General features: G+C 39.9%; 1 protein-coding gene across 3 annotated transcripts in view; it reads left to right on the top strand.

The window, feature by feature from the left end:
* Positions 1-11,205, top strand: part of plxnb2b (plexin b2b) — a 135,667-nt gene extending 124,462 nt beyond the window's left edge. For all 3 annotated transcript variants that reach the window (XM_004563793.6, XM_012922592.5, XM_004563795.6), the window contains 12 exons: positions 291-357; positions 824-970; positions 2,114-2,270; positions 3,102-3,202; positions 4,628-4,712; positions 5,122-5,273; positions 5,516-5,676; positions 8,260-8,407; positions 8,595-8,659; positions 8,788-8,863; positions 10,267-10,341; positions 10,916-11,205. In XM_004563793.6, coding sequence (XP_004563850.3) covers positions 291-357; positions 824-970; positions 2,114-2,270; positions 3,102-3,202; positions 4,628-4,712; positions 5,122-5,273; positions 5,516-5,676; positions 8,260-8,407; positions 8,595-8,659; positions 8,788-8,863; positions 10,267-10,341; positions 10,916-11,020 — 1,339 coding nt within the window. In that variant the 3' untranslated portion in view covers positions 11,021-11,205. The remainder of the gene's footprint in view (positions 1-290; positions 358-823; positions 971-2,113; positions 2,271-3,101; positions 3,203-4,627; positions 4,713-5,121; positions 5,274-5,515; positions 5,677-8,259; positions 8,408-8,594; positions 8,660-8,787; positions 8,864-10,266; positions 10,342-10,915) is intronic.
* Positions 11,206-16,303: the final 5,098 nt, after the last annotated feature.

Genomic DNA, 16,303 nt, shown 5'->3' with positions numbered 1-16,303 from the left:
CAAAGAGGGAAGAAATTTCACAAAGTGACTTATTGAAAAGGTGGCATGCTCTTACAGTGCCATGCTTGATTTTAGTGAACTCTTTCTTTCACACACATGACTGCATGGCTTGATTTTATTGGAACTGGAAAAACACCTGAATTCAAAGATTAAAAGGTGTGGCCCAATACCTTTATTTATACTGGTGTCTGTTTCATGCCGTGTCTCTTGATATGCAGTATTTTACACTAAATAAATACATTTTATTTTCATAATAAGAGTAAAAATAACTCAACAAATATGTTTTTCAGGTCAGAGACAGTGGTGGAGCGGATGCTGTGTAACTGGATGTCAATCTGCCTTTACCAGTTTTTGAAGGTAATGCAAGTTTTGGGTCACTGGAAATGATGCAGTGACTGACAGGAGATTGATTTGATTTGAATATTTTCTGGTTGCAGCTCTGATATGTTTTGATTTTAGTAGCTGTTCCGTGTTACAGTGAACTTTATGGTATAGACTGGTGGTCTGAAAAATATAGATGTTGTTCAATACATTTTTTTAAGGAGTGAATATACTTTATCAGTTATTTTAAAAAAAAAGTATGATCGCATGCTTCAATATTAAACTGTGGGCTTTATGGATTTCTGCATTTCTTTCATTAGTGCTCGTGTTGAAAGTGCCAATTTATTTGACTTTTAAGCTGCTAATCACAACAATTAGCTGCTTTACAACAGCTGTGTCAAGCTAAATGGTTTTGTGTGCCTCTGTGTGTCTGTGTTTGTGTGTGTGTTGTGTGTGTGTGTGTGTGTGTGTGTGTGTGTGTGTGTGTGTGTGTGTGTAACAGGACTCTGCAGGCGAGCCCTTGTACAAACTGTTCAAAGCCATCAAGCACCAGATTGAGAAAGGCCCCGTGGATGTCAGAGTGAAGAAAGCCAAATACACCCTCAATGACACAGGCCTGTTGGGTGACGACGTTGAGTACTCTGTCCTGGTGAGATCGACGCGCACACACTCACTCACTCTCTCTCACACACACACACAGAGACACACACACACATGCACATGCACAAACACACACAGAGCACCCCTCACAGTCAGTCATAGAAATTCAGAAACTCAGCGTCATAAAAACTGCACACTCTGCTTCAAGATTGCATGGTGTTTTGTGCCTGGTGAGCAATACATACACACTGTGCAGTTGCCGTGGTAACCACCCCCCCCCCCCCCACCACCACCACACAAAAAAAAAAAAAAGCCCTGAGGCGACTGCCCGCTTTTGTGTGACATCCATTTTCAGTGTCAATGTTCTCAGCTCAGAAACGACACAGCCAACACAATCCAGCGTAGCAGGGAAATGTGTGGCGTAGGTTAAAGTCCTACAAGTGGGAACAAGTATGGAGTACAAGCCACCTCCACAACCTCCCCTCAACCTCGCAGCCTACACCTGCTCTCCGTCCATTTGGGCAGCTTTCAGGAGTCAGGAAATGCCCGTGTGTCTCGTTTTGATATTGTGTCTCGGTAATGGAAGCTAATATGAACCCAGCTGTTTTTTGTTAAAGTCAGCACAAATAAAAAGACCCATGGGTAATGGCGTTGTCGAGGACAATTATCAAATTAGCGTGAGTTACACGTCTCCTTCTGTGATGGATTGCTTTCTGTGATTGAATTACATAGGGAGGAGGAAAGAAAAAACGCTTGACAGATTTCAAAAGCAGATGCATTGCTTCCTACTGGCTTAAATTTACAGCGTGCTACTCTTATGCACTTTATATGCAGCTGGGCTGATAGGGTTGCCATTGTGAGTGTATTCCCTGGCTCACATTTGAAAGCGTTGAATGGTCAGTTATTTCTAACAGAATTGGATGTGAGAGGCGAGGCGGGTCAGTTGGCTCCTGCTGAGCTTTGGTCATTAGCTGGCCAAAAGTCCTGTCAGGTGTCACCAATGTGTGTCTGTGTGTGTGTGCTTGTGTGCTTATAAAGCCCTGTTGCTGTGACAACAACATCCAAATAGAACTTGGCGTGGGTGGGTGCCTGGGTGCTCTGACCATGTTTGAATATTTCTGCATGTTTGTATTTTATTAACGTAGGTGCGCGTTATCAGCGTGAGGTATTAATGTGCGATTCTGTTTGTCAGACCTTGCAAGTGCTGGTTCAAGGCGAGGGGCCGGATGTTACGCCCGTCAAGGTGCTGAACTGTGACACCATCTCGCAGGTGAAAGAGAAGATCATCGAGCAGGTGTACAGGAACCTGCCATACTCCCAGCGGCCCAAAGTCGACAGCGTCACCCTGGGTGAGTAAATGACGGCCACCTAAAAAAAAGCAGATGAACTAAAGCAGGAACGTCTAGTAATGATAAATAATGTAACTGTTATTTCAGTCTTAAGTGAAATTAATTCATAATTAAATGAGAAGTGAGTTATCTGAGAGGGTGAATAATTATTTCATTTCACATGTATTCAGTATATTTTATTATTTTAATAAAACAGCTTTTTATTTCAGTTTGTGGAGTAAAAGAAACCAACTTAGCTTAGAATTTATTCATTGTCAGCAACATGAAGAAATCGTTCATCCCTAAACAAAGCTATGCTCGCTACTGTAATCAGAAACCTTGGGGAGTGACTTGAAAGGCTAAAGCTCCACAGACATTTTCTAACTTCAAAGTCATTTTTTTATTCCCACGCACGCTGTAGATCTCATTCCTTTATACATTTTAGATAAGCAGAGATCTATTTTCTTTCAGGCTAACTGCCTTGTATTTGGTTTTAGTTGTAAATGAAATGCAGACGGTGGTGGGCTCAGTTATGCAGAATGTGTTTGGGTGCAAACTTTTCTATTATGTTTCAATTATGCAGAAACTACTGACATGTGACTTCTTCACCCGAGTTCAGCCATATAGCTAACAGGCGAATTTAATAAATGCATCATTAAATCCCAAGAGATAACTGAGCAGATAGCTGCATTCGTTAAAGATCACATTATTACAGTGTAACCACAGGACAGCCGCATCCCAGGATAAAAGTAATTGAAATAATATAAAAAAGTATTTTATTTGAAATGTTTTACTCCCACAGCAGAGATAACTTGCGTTTTGAATAACAGTCTCATCCTGCCTTCATCACAGAGTGGCGCCCTGGCTCAACGGGCCAGATTTTGTCGGATCTGGACTTGACCTCCCAGAAAGAAGGCAGGTGGAAACGCATCAATACTCTGGCACACTACAACGTGAGTACTGCAAAAATTTACTATGCAGTAATAAGAATTGAAATTACAAAACCAAATGACTGGGGTTCAGTATCTGATGTAAATCAATGACCATTTAATGTGCATTCAGTTCGAATGTATAATGTAATTTATATGTAGAGTTTCTAAATGTATTTCTTTTCTTTTTTTTCCACAATAACAAAATGTTTATTTACCTTACTTTTTTACCACCAATTTATACCTAATCTCTCAGTATAAATAAGTATACCTATAAATACTTATTTATATATAAGCATTTAAACTTACCTTTAGGTAAAAATAAATTGCTGATACTTGTATCTTTGCATACTAGAAGTCTCTTCTCTTGGTTATGTCTTTCTATGCAATCCTACATTAAGCCATTTTAGTTTTTTCTTCCAAGTATTTTCTGCAATAAAAAAAAATTAGCAAGATGTATGGCAAGGACACAGCTTTCTGCTTACAAAGCCACATTGTAATGTGTTGTTTTGTCAAACCATATAAAATTGCAGTCATGCAACAGCTCACATGTGACCCTACCTGAGGAAACAAGATTAAGATTTCTTTTTTATAAAATATGTATGAAATACCATAGCAAGAGAAAGTAAATGTGCGATATGTTCTCAAGGATAACATTGGAAGCTTCCTTTTATCTTTTTATATGACTCTTTAGTTCAAGTCCAACAACCATCACAGAGTTTTCACTCTCCTTTCTATGCCAGTAACTACTAAGCTGTGTAAAAGCTAAGAGAAAAAAAGCTTTTATCCTTAAAGTGCTGCTTAAAGATTTCATCATTAACTTTCATGGAGTGTATAGGTGTTCAAGATAGATCATTTACGATAATGTTGGCCCAAAGAATATGCTATACAATAGCACTGTAATAAAATTCTTCACTTTTTGTTTTTATCACCTACAAAATTTAATTTCTTACCTGCGAGTCCCATAGCTTTCTCTTTGTTTGGTCTTGTTGGCTCTCAGTGGTGACAGAATGCCACTAAATCGTCTTGGCACTGTATTGATCCACAGAAAATAAAGGTCACTCGTGAATATCCCCTACCTGTTCTGCTTTTCAGCCACTTAAATCCGCCTCTTTTAAAGGTGCTCGAGTTTCTTTCATCCTACCTGCTGTCTCGCTGTTGTTCTTAGACAACAGACCTGCTCCTATAGATTCATTGGCTGTGTCAGGGTAGCGCTAATCACAGTATTTGTGGGGTCAATAATAGGTTGACGCCAAAGAAAATGGCCTGTAAATATCCCAATAAAGACTCACTGTTCGTGTCCGCTCATTCGCATTGATTAGGAATTAGATCTGGGTGCTAAAAGGCACTGCTGACCACAGTCACAGTAGCTATTAAATTCAAAGGTGTGTTAAGTTTGCATCGTTGTGTGTGTTGTCATCTAACAAAATGATTGACTGTACATTCCAGGTGCGGGATAACGCCACATTAGTTTTGTCCAAAGTGCAGCACACGCAACAGAACTATGACCAGAATCAGGAAAACCACGAGGAGCGTACGTATCTCTAAGTACACGCATGCCGTGCACATAAACACACACGTGTTGAACCCAGAAGGACACAGATGAAATGTGTACTTGAGAGTTCCTGCCTTTGTTTTGTTTCTCCAGGGTTTTTGTCCATATTCCCATGACCAATTAACATGCTAATACATGTTGTTTTATGTATAACACGCTTTGAGATTATGCAGAAATAGTATGTCCTTTTATCTTCAGCTTTTTTATGTACATTTGAGAGTATTTGATGGTTTAGCATTTCTTCTTGGATAGTCTCATTCAAATTCAGTAGACACACCCTCTCATGTTTTAATTTTAATCGTCTGAATGTTTTCTGTAAGCATGTGCATGAATAAATAAGAAGCAGAATTGTCAAAAGAAAGTTTACACCAGTGTTTTCCTCCAATAGGAAATGCTTTATTGGAAGATGATAAAGTGTTTCACTTGGTGAGGCCAACAGACGAACTGGATGAGACCAAATCTAAACGAGGAAGCATAAAGGACAAGTCGATGACCAAAGCCATTACAGAGATCTATCTAACAAGACTCCTTTCCGTAAAGGTACAAGAAAAAAACATTTATGCAATTATTACAGTAAATAGGGCACTGTTACACTGACTAAACAGTAAAATTCTGCTTTACAAACCAAGGTTTTTCCAAGTTAAAGCTATTTTGGAAAGAGCCGAAAATGCACAGTAAAAACTTGAATAGCTATACTCTCCTTGCAAATAGTTGTGCCTCTGGTATTTCTGGCTGCGCTCTGTGTCTCTGCCCTGTCTCACATTATTTGTGGCCCCTTTCAGGGAACACTTCAGCAGTTTGTGGATGACTTCTTCCGCAGCGTGCTGTGCTCTGGGGCAGTGGTCCCACCAGCTGTCAAATATTTCTTCGACTTCCTGGATGAGCAAGCGCTGAAACACAACAATGTGGATGAGGAGACTATCCATATCTGGAAGACGAATAGGTAAAACAACAGGTCGACTGCGTACACTAATGATCACTCTCAGAGTTCCTTTTTGTATGCTGTATGTTAGTATGTGGATGTACTCCAAGTATCAAAAGTACAAAAGTATTTGTTTCCGGCCTCATTCCATGAAATCAATCAGTCCACATGACTCCCTCAGAATAAGCATCAGACAATAACTATTTCTGTGTTACTGTCCCCTAAAGTACATATAAAGTACTATTTTTCCCCAGATTTTATGGGCCCGCATAACTTTATAAGTACAGGAGATAGCCACTTAAACTTTATTCTCACCTGAAAAGCAAATTTAAGCTCTTTTAAACACAGGAACCCACTCCAAGTGTTGCAATGTAAAATAAAAATCTTGTTTTTATTTGCCAGGATTTTTTTCTATGACCTACTTTATGCATCAGTATCAGAGAATATATCACAGTTTTTCCACTGCAGCAATTTATTGTCTAAGATTTAGAGTAACAGAAGAATCTGTGCCTGGGATTTATTTTTTTATTTACTAGAGGACAATTTAAAAAGTGGATTTGGGGTCATTCTCAAGGGTTTTATCTGTATAATATTTTGGACGTAACACACTGATCAAATAGGTTTAGGTCCTAAAGAAGTTTTCCAATCCTTGCAATCAGAGCATGGAAAAGGGTGGCGATCACAGAGTGCTCCTCTGTGGCTCTATGCTCCATGTAGTCAATATAGATATCAGCCTTTGCCATTAAGGGATGTTAGATGGTCATTAGCAGCTAGTTCATTGTTGTTGATGTTTCCTTCCCTGAGAGGCATTTTTCCCCACTTGCTATTAACGGTATTTCAACCAAATGTGTATAATTACTACATCTTGTTCCCTCCTCCTTAATAGAACAGGAAATTATGCAGATAGTTTCATACATTTTGACAGTACCTTTTACCTAAATGTTTAAAGTAACATGTTGTATTAGTGGACTATGGGAAATCTTTTCATCTTCAGTTTAATTATAAAAAAATTGAATCAATATTTTCTCCCAAATTTGGACTGTTCATATATTATTGCCATTTTTGCCGGGAGAGGGGGAAAGTATTTGCTTTCCCCCTCTTTCCTCTTCAGACCGGAACCATCTGAGCACTAAACTGATTGGCTGATTCAGTTAATCTTAATGCTTTCCATTAGATACAGGTTGTTGTTTTTTCATTTAAATCAGAAAACCAATGAGTAGCTATAACTCCCGAAAATGTAAAATAGTAAGAGCAGCTTTCTAGGATAATTTCGTCTTAACTATAGTGGTGCAGAAGTATGGCATAGTATGAAAAAATGCATCTTGAATGAAATACAAGGACCTCTCATTTAGATACGACTGTGGTATACAATTTCACAACCAGTCCACACAAACACAGCTATCCGATTTCATTCCCACCAACAGAAATCCCACTGCCTGAGACACTGTAACTCTCCAAGAAATAAAACTTACTTATCCCAGAATGGACAGAATACAAATGCCCAATTTCAACTTACTTAGTTTGCATTTGCAATCCCCCTGCTCCCATGTGACATTTAAGTGCATAAATTAGTGTCACGTCGGCTAAGGCTCAAGCATACAAGACGACGTGTTGCATGTAGATGCCGGTGATTGACGCAAGGCTGGCAAGAGAGCAGCCACACAAGGACAGAAGATGAGCGATTTAATTACTTACTACACTCCACACCACACTCTGCATCCGCCCGTTCTGTTTATCAAATCAACTGAGGGCCATGTACTAAATATGAATGTGTGTATGAGGCATAACAACAAACAAACATGGTAATTATGTCCCAAGCTAATTTAATTCTGTGATTATGACAACATTGCTATTTTTATGCTTCCATTGTATTCTCACGGCAGCCTTCCCTGGAGATATTACCAAACCAGTATGAATTTTATGCGGTGCGTTTCTTCTCTCAGATGGCAGAAGACGTTCTCACCGATTGGGGAGGAGTTTTTTTCCTAAACTATTGTATTTGGTTGTTCTTTTGAATGTAAAAGCTGATATGAGTTTGGAAGAAAGTCTGTGGAGTTTGTTTTTCCATTCAGGGGGGAAATTAGCAAGACCGTTCGAGCATTGCATTATGTAGTCTGGGCTTTAAGTTGTTAGGCTGCAGAGGAACCTCAGAGGTCAGCTGCTTTATCATTTCTAATCATTGTTTGTTAGAGTAGACAAGCGTCATTGGATGTTGCTTTGTGCAGATCCCTTTAGTTGTTAAAAAAAAGTCTTCAGAGATCATTTTTTTTCTTTTTCATTTAATTTTCCGTGAACAGCAATAGTTCTCACAGAGGTCAGCATCGTGTGAAACAGTAATATAAACTGACAGTCAAGGGTATTGTTCTGAATAAACTGACACCGACACGAAAGGCTTTTCTCCATCGCTGTTATTATCTTGTACTGCACTCAATTGCACCTCAGGCAAGTGCTCTCACACATGAAATGAAATGCCTCCCTGACTTAAATTAATTCATGGATGTAATGCGGTTGATGAGACACCCCCCCCCGTTCTGAAACAATAATACCGATAACAACCAGTGATGATAGACTGATTTCTTGCCCCTCTTTTTAATACCCGTGCAGCCTGCCTCTGCGGTTCTGGGTGAACATCCTCAAGAATCCCCACTTCATCTTTGACGTCCACGTGTCTGAAGTGGTGGACGCCTCACTCTCTGTCATCGCCCAGACTTTTATGGATGCTTGCACCAAGAGTGAGCACAAACTCAGCCGGGTGAGTGGAAACGAATGGACAAGAGGAGGGAGGGGTGGGAGAATATGAGGTGGAGGAGTGAGGAGGAAAAAAGGAAGATGGGTGAAAAGATGGACAGAAGATGAGAACAAATTTGATTATGTGAAAAGGTTATAGGCACGTTAATTTAAAGTGCCATTTTCACTGAGTTGTATCCCTCCCCCTTTAGGACTCGCCAAGTAACAAACTACTCTATGCAAAGGAGATCTCCACCTATAAGAAGATGGTAGATGAGTAAGTACTGGCAGCACTTTCCATCTGTTATTATTGGAGACTGTAATACCTTTTTTTAAATATCAGTTAACATAATGGAGCAATTACCACCTCTTGTCTACTCTTTATGTGTGTGTCTGTGTGTTTAGTTACTACAAGGGCATCAGGCAGATGGTATCTGTCAGCGACCAGGACATGAACACTCACTTGGCAGAGGTGTCACGGGTAAGGAATACATCTGTCATTTTTGAATAGAACACAATAGAGTAGAATATCTTCATTGTCACTGTAACATGTGCAGTTAATAAGTGCAGTGTCTATAGTGCAGAGATCACTCACAACAGTCATAAAACTAAATCTGTAAATTGCATTAAACTATATAAGAGATGGAAAAAAAAAACAACTTTTCTCCATTCACCTAAACTGCAAAACCCTCCATTGCACACAGCACAATCATGTGGACAATGCAGCATTTAATGCTTTTACAGCTCTGGGATAAAAACTTGTCTTGCTGTTAATGTTGCAATCCTTAAGGTTTCAGTCTAAAACATGCTTTTTAACATCCCTCGAGTGTGGGTATTGAACACATTTAAGATTGTTGGGTTTTTTGGTTTTGTTTTTTTAACCAAATGCCCCCGGGGACGTTAAGAAAAAGGTATTTCCTTTCTAAAGACGAACTGCCAACTCTTGAGCCACGATCGTGCCAAGATCGTGGCTCAAGAGTTGGCAGTTTGTCCTGTAATCGGAAGGTTCGAGCCCTGGCTCAGACAGGCTTGGTCGTTGTGTCCTTGGGCAAGATACTTCACCTACCGCCTACTGGTGATGGGCCGATGGCGCAATATGGCAGCCTCGCCTCTGTTAGTCTGCCCCAGGGCAGCTGTGGCTACAACTGTAGCTTGCCTCCACCAATGTGTGAATGTGAGAGTGAATGAATAGTGGAATTGTACAGCGCTTTGAGGTTCTCAAAAAGCGCTTTATAAATGCAATCCATTATTATTATTATTATTATTATTAAAGCCTCTTTTGTACTGGCATGTCAACTGTGAGAGATTCATAGTCCACTTTCAAGTCCATAATGTTAAAATATTTTTTTTGTTCCATTTATTTTGGGTGTTTTTGTCTTTAATTGTCAGCAGATAGGATAGGGTGACACAGGAAACCAATGGAGAAAGTCATAATTGAATCATATTGCATTGATGTGGCATCCACATAACATTTTCCACAGGAAGGACTGTATGAAAATTGTATTTTTTACTTACTGCGCCAAGGGTGCACTTTGCAACTACATGCTGCTGAAAACAACAAAAGAGGAACTGGTGTATTTGTTTGCACTGTTGCCGAATTAACTCAAATGGTTTTAACCAAAAAGCATGTCAATAATTGACTTTCTTTATATTATAATATGAAAAACAGGATTTGAGTTTATGAAAATCTTAAGGATTATAACTTTAATGCCCGGTGGCATTACATATCAGCATTGTTCAGAGGCTTATTTATGTGTGTGCAGTAATTCTCATTTGCTCCGCCACAGTTTTTAAAGCCTGGGTGTAGTTTATTCAGCTGGGTCCAGGTTCGTGGTTTGGTTGGATTTCCACTTTAACCTTTAAATTTCTGTTTATGTTTTTCAGTCTCACACAGACAAACTGAACACACACGTGGCTCTCCATCAGCTTTACCAGTACGCCAGCAAATACTATGATGGGGTAAGAGGCCCTTCTTTTTCCTATCACACCCGAAGGAGGCTATTCCACTGAATGCACTACTGCCCACTATATTATTGGTTCTCCTTTTTTTTCTCTCTCTCTTCACTCTTGATATGCCAGAAAAGTGATTGTATGAAATTTTAATTGAAAGCATTTCTGTGGGATGTGAATTGGAAAATTGCTCTGGGAATTGATTTTTAAGAGTCCATTGTGCATTGCCACTTGAGGTCACGAAAAGGGGATAAACAAAACCTAATGAACAAGTTGGATAAACAAATGGGGCTGTCAGTCTCCCCTAAGTGGGACTCGCAAAGAATAACAGCTTATATGACGCGATTGCTGATGTCGAATAACACCATCTTCTCCTCCCACTCTCCACCCTTCTTCTTCTTCCTGTGCTTCTTCTCTGTCCATCCCCCTCCTCCTTGTTTCTTTGCTTTTCCGACATTACCCTTATGCCATCCTCTGTCCAACTCTTTGTCTCCTCTCTATCCTCTACACCTATTATACCCGACATCTCACTTTTTTTTTTTTACTGTCCTTCTTACCTTCCTTTTTTTTTTTTTTTTCCCAGATCATCGCTTCTCTGGAAGAGGACCCAGCTGCCCAGAGTAAACAGCTAGCCCTGCGGCTCCAGCAGATAGCAGCCGCCCTGGAAAACAAAGTGACTGATCTCTAACCCACTAAGTGGAGGGAGGAACCAAGGGAAGGGGGAATATCGCCAGTGACTACAGGGGCTTATTTCTTTCTTTTTTTTTTTTTTTTAGTGAATAAATTCCAGAAATGTGAGAAATGGGCGTGTTTATTGTACAACTTGGTCCTGGGGTAATTTTCTGTTCTGTGTGAAGTAACAGACTAATGAAATGCAGAAAGAGAGGAGACAGGAAGAAAATGGTGGGTTACACTGTCATAGGTACGCCTTAAAGCTCACTTGCCAAACCTTAAAGGTCTGCGCACTCATTCATGCTTCACTGAATATTGCTCCCACAATGCAGTGCGGCAGAACTCTCTCTGAGATTTAAGCCCCTCTGTGGAGCACTGGCATAGGAGATAATCAGATGTTCAATTTCACTCTGTGTAAAAAAAAAAAAATGGTTTTAAGAGTTGTATTATATATTTTTTTTATCGTGCAGTCTTTATGCGGAAAGCTTTATAAGAAAAAATATCTTTTTAAATGGATCACCTTGTGGTGCGGATAGTGTTTTTATTAGCCTGTGTATGCGTAGATGCCTGTGTGAAGTACTTGTGGAAAAAACAAAAAAGAGTGTGTGCTGCTGAATTTAAGTGTGCGTTTGGGTGGATTGCACGTGTGCGAATGTGTGAAATTGTGCGTGCACACACGGGATGCCTACTGTCAGGCGCGAGGGTGACAGGACGCCTGCTTTGTCGTTTTAATTCCCCCATACTCAGTAACACACTGGAGCCTGTGCTCTCAATGAGCTTTATGACAGAGACCAAAGGGTCCTCAAAAGGACGCTGGTTAATCTAGCAATGTGCAGGCTCATATGAATGACAGATCACCAGGCGTTTCAGAAACATTTGAGTTATATTCTTTTTCTTTCGACTCGGATTTGGTTCCGGCTGGATTGCCTGTTGTGCTCGTGGAAATCGATAATAGCACAGTCTGTCTCCCTTTATTGTACAGTGCCATGAAACATTCCACTTCAACTAAAGCACAGAAGGACATTTAATACGTTTTAAAGATATTATAGTTAAAGACTGTGTTTAAGTTTTTTTTCCTTTGCTATATTGTTTTATTTTTATATACATATATGTATCAGCAAGAAGCAACCATTTTTCCTGCCACAGATTCGTGTCACTCATATTAGCCCTGCAATAATGTCAGTATACCATGAGCCACAATCAACAGTTGCATTTGCTTACTAAAGTAGCAGTTCAGCAATATGTTAGAAGACTATTCAAATTGTTTTATGCATTGCTCATGTTTATGATTTTTGTACCATATTTTTAGTATTACCCTTGTAATGTTCCAAATAGTCATCACGAATTCTGCCTCTACAGCTATGAAATAGCCTGTCGCTGATGTTAATAATTTAGATGAGATTCAGTCGGTACTTAAATGGCATGCTCTGAACAATTATCGTGGATTTAGCCTCTGTATGATGTCGGGGGAGGGAGGGGGGTTGTTTGGTTCAGTCGTGTACATAATTGTTATATTAATTGGGTTATTGATATGTCAGTGTCAGAACCGAGGTGTCGCCAGGGTAGGTTGGTTATTTCTTGGGCCATTAGACGCCGTCCCTAAATTGTAGGCCTTGCTGTTGACAGATGATTTAATTGTACTCGCTGTATCTGATCATGGGTGTGTGGATTTGACGGCGCATGACGCTCTCCACAGCCCCAAGAATGTTAATGATTCCTGCCTTCGCTAGAGAGAGGTGTGCACAGACCTCGAGCTTGCCTGCCTGCTGTCTCAGCATGGCACCCTGGCATCCCGACCAACAGCACTTGGCACTGCCCACTCAGCGCAGTGCAGAGTGGCACTCTGTATAATGGAATCAGCAGGGGAGGCTTTTGATCTTAATTGCATGCCAACTGCAGGCTCCATCCTTGTCTCCGGTGTTGTTTACTGCTGAGTCCTTTCTTACTGACAGAGTTGATGCAAGAAGCTTCTTTCAGAGCCTTTCTTTCACCAAAAATGTGCCTTATATAGGATATTACATATATTGTTTCTAAGTTATTCTACTGGTAACCTAGGTGACTATGATGATGATAGTGATATAGACACAGCAATGTATTTGGACTTGTGATCTTATGTGTGCTGTCTCAAATGCTAGATGCCCTGCTGCAGCCATTTGCGTGCCAATAGGCTGAAGATGTTTCAGTAAGATTTCTTTTATGGTTGCAATTTTGACGTGTGCATTTCCTTTGGGTGTCTGTGGTGTGTGCTTAGTAGGACTTTGGTGGGTAAGGCAAAAAAAGAAAAAAGAAAAAAAAAAAGCCAAACTGATTAAATGTAAAACAGTGGCCAATGTGATTTGGGTTTCCCTTGAAAATGTCTGGCATTCCTAAATTAGTCTGAAGCCAAAAGGTTATCCTTATGTAGATGGATATGCGCAAAATTGTTCCAGTTGTGTTCATTTTTTGCCCTGTGTTTCTCAGCTGTTCCACAGTGTGTACGATAAATGACTATCTATACTCGACAAATGACCGTTCTTACTGCTGTGCAGTTATTATTTTTATTTCTCGTTTCCTATATCATATAAATCTTTGTAAAACGCGTTGAAATACTGTATTCTAACTGTATAATCCTATGCATTGAGTCCTGGGACAAAAATAACAAAAGTGAAAAAAAAAAACCTGTTTGTGCAGTTGTCGAGACCTTTTTTTCCCCCCCATTTTGAAACTTGTGAATGTGCTGTGATGATAAAAGAAACTGGGACGCTCCATTTTCAGTACAGGACCATTAACGGAAGCCAACGTTTTCCTTCACATCCGAGGCAGCTCAGAAGATTCTTGATCTTGTACCTGATCTGGTTGTACTGGATGAACTTAATTTTACAAAAGTTGTGTGTGGACGGAGGGTTACAGGTTTCATCATACACTCCTCCGTTAATAAACTCAGAGACATATACGCTCTTCATATCTGCTGTGTTTCTTTCACCTTCAGCATATTGATTTGCTTCAATTTGACACCCACCTCTCACGAATAATGCATGAGAAACAATCACCTTGGATGATAGAATAGCTTTTTCCACTGCTGAAGGAAACTCTCTTTTGTGCAAGTCTTTGGTATTCCTGCATGACCTTATGAAGACAACATGCACAGGCAAGAGTAATGGTGGGGTTTCTGAAAATTAAAACCACCATAGCCCTATTTATGAAGAAGAGGACCAAGTGTCAAAAGCTGACAGTTTTTTTCCCCCTTATCACACATATTCCTTCATATTATGACCCCAAACGACTTTGTTGATAACATCAGTTGATATCATCAGTCTTCATATGCAGTGTATCCTATGATGGCTGATGCTTTTTTCCCCCAAATGCCACATCAGGTTCCTGTCACAAGGCTCGGAATACAAACTAGAAGCCAAGGTCTGGCTTCATGAAATGAGTTGATAATATAAATAGCCTCGCCGCATCTCTGTCATCGGCGGTGAAGGTTGGAAAAATTGCGGCAAAAAACATTAATTAAGTACTGACAGCTAAGAATGAAATTGGAAAAAAGAAAGATGAAAGGCAAAATTGCCTCATCGGACTGCTTAACAAACCCAGACGCAGGGGTGGAGATATCAAAGACAGACTAGGAGCCTGCACGGGCCATCTTCGAACCGGGCGGATCACTGATGCAGCAACAGATAGAGCAACTTCAAGGGCTGCTGCCAAAGCAAGAGTGATTACACTTGATTATCGCAAGCACTGCATTTTGTACACTATCCTTGATCACTTGTGGGAAATCAAAGGCGATACGGTACTTTATATTCCTATTAGGACACGCGCCTTACATCATTTTGGGATTCAACATTATTTGCCGCGCACAGCGCTTGTGATAAGATTTCTAAATAACCATGCCCTTCACTGTCTAGAAATCAATGATACTGCACACTAAGAATAATTATTTTTCAGTCAGCCTCTGTGCCGGGTTTCAAGAAATTGGGTTAAAATCTGCACGATTCCTGGCTTCTGTTCTCCCGCATAGGATGCTTCTTCACACAATGCAGCCAGCCTCTCCTTCTGCAGGTTAAGTCTCACCTCCACGTTTGAAACCTCCTAACGAGATTTGGCTTTGATTCTCTCTGCCTTAGGGACGGAGGAGGAGGAGGAGGAGGAGGAGAACTTGGAGCAAATAAAAACAATGATGGTGTGGTGTCATTCTAAACAGTTGTTCTGATGAATAATTTAAAACCGCGCAGGCAGTTTCTGACTCCAGGGTTCTCTAAGCTCATATCCTGTGAGCATATTAAAATATCTCGTTGAGTTAGCTTGGATTTTCACATGTGGGATTTTATTAAGCTTAGTCTGAGTTTAAATTGGTTGTAGTCTACTTAACTATTGAGTCTAACGAGTAGTGAGGGGCGGCAGTATCTCAAGAAAACTGATTTACTGATGTTTAAAAATCACACACATAAAAAAGACCCTCAAAATGTTTTTAATTGTGTGATATACAAGTTATTATAGGCAATAATTTAAAAAAAAGCCATCAATATCACTACATGCTTTTTTAAATGTAATTATAACGACTTAATTAGGTGTACATACAGAGTACATACTTCATTTGTCAGATATGTGTGCAAGAAAAATATAATTAAAGGAAAATAACAGTCACGAGTACATGTAATTCTTCTGATTACTGCTCATGCTGGTCATTAAAGGGGTACTCTTTTCTCAAACATGAGGGACAAAGCCCACTTAAATCTAAAACAACTTTAGCTGCAGGTGATCCTTGGACTGTACTGCAAAACAAGAACTATCGGCAGGTTTTTCCGACAGGGATTACTCCTAGTCTTAGACTTAAAGATAAATTCAGCAAAGACCTCCATTGGGGACGGGGGTATGGTTAGTAGGCCTGATCCATTTCTGGGAAACTGAACCTATCAGTTTTGACCCAGGTCATTAACTGCATTCACACTAGGAATACATATTTGTTGGAGGCTGCATGAGTGCCTGTCAACTTTTTCAGGAATCTGATCAGCGAAAAGAGGAGACCATATTCAACCATCAGGTCTGTAATTAGAATGTATTCACCCATAAGTAGTGGAAACCGCTTAGGTGTTTTGCTGATAAATCATTGAAATGGTCTATTTATAAACGATTTTACTCTCAAACAAGCAGAACTGCAGTACTGGCTGCAGTAGCTTTGAAAGTGTTTTCTCTGGATATCTCTTTTTTGTCATTTTAAGAGTTCTGTTCATTAATAATTATCGTCAATTACTTAAAAGTGTCCTGTCATAGTAGACAAAAGTACATTTTTCGTGTAACACCTGAATGCAGCAAAAGCGCG

Source organism: Maylandia zebra, linkage group LG7 (assembly GCF_041146795.1).
Source record: "Maylandia zebra isolate NMK-2024a linkage group LG7, Mzebra_GT3a, whole genome shotgun sequence".
Classification (NCBI taxonomy): domain Eukaryota; kingdom Metazoa; phylum Chordata; class Actinopteri; order Cichliformes; family Cichlidae; genus Maylandia; species Maylandia zebra.
Note: the sequence above shows the minus strand (reverse complement) of the source record. Positions and strands in the feature narration are given on the sequence as shown.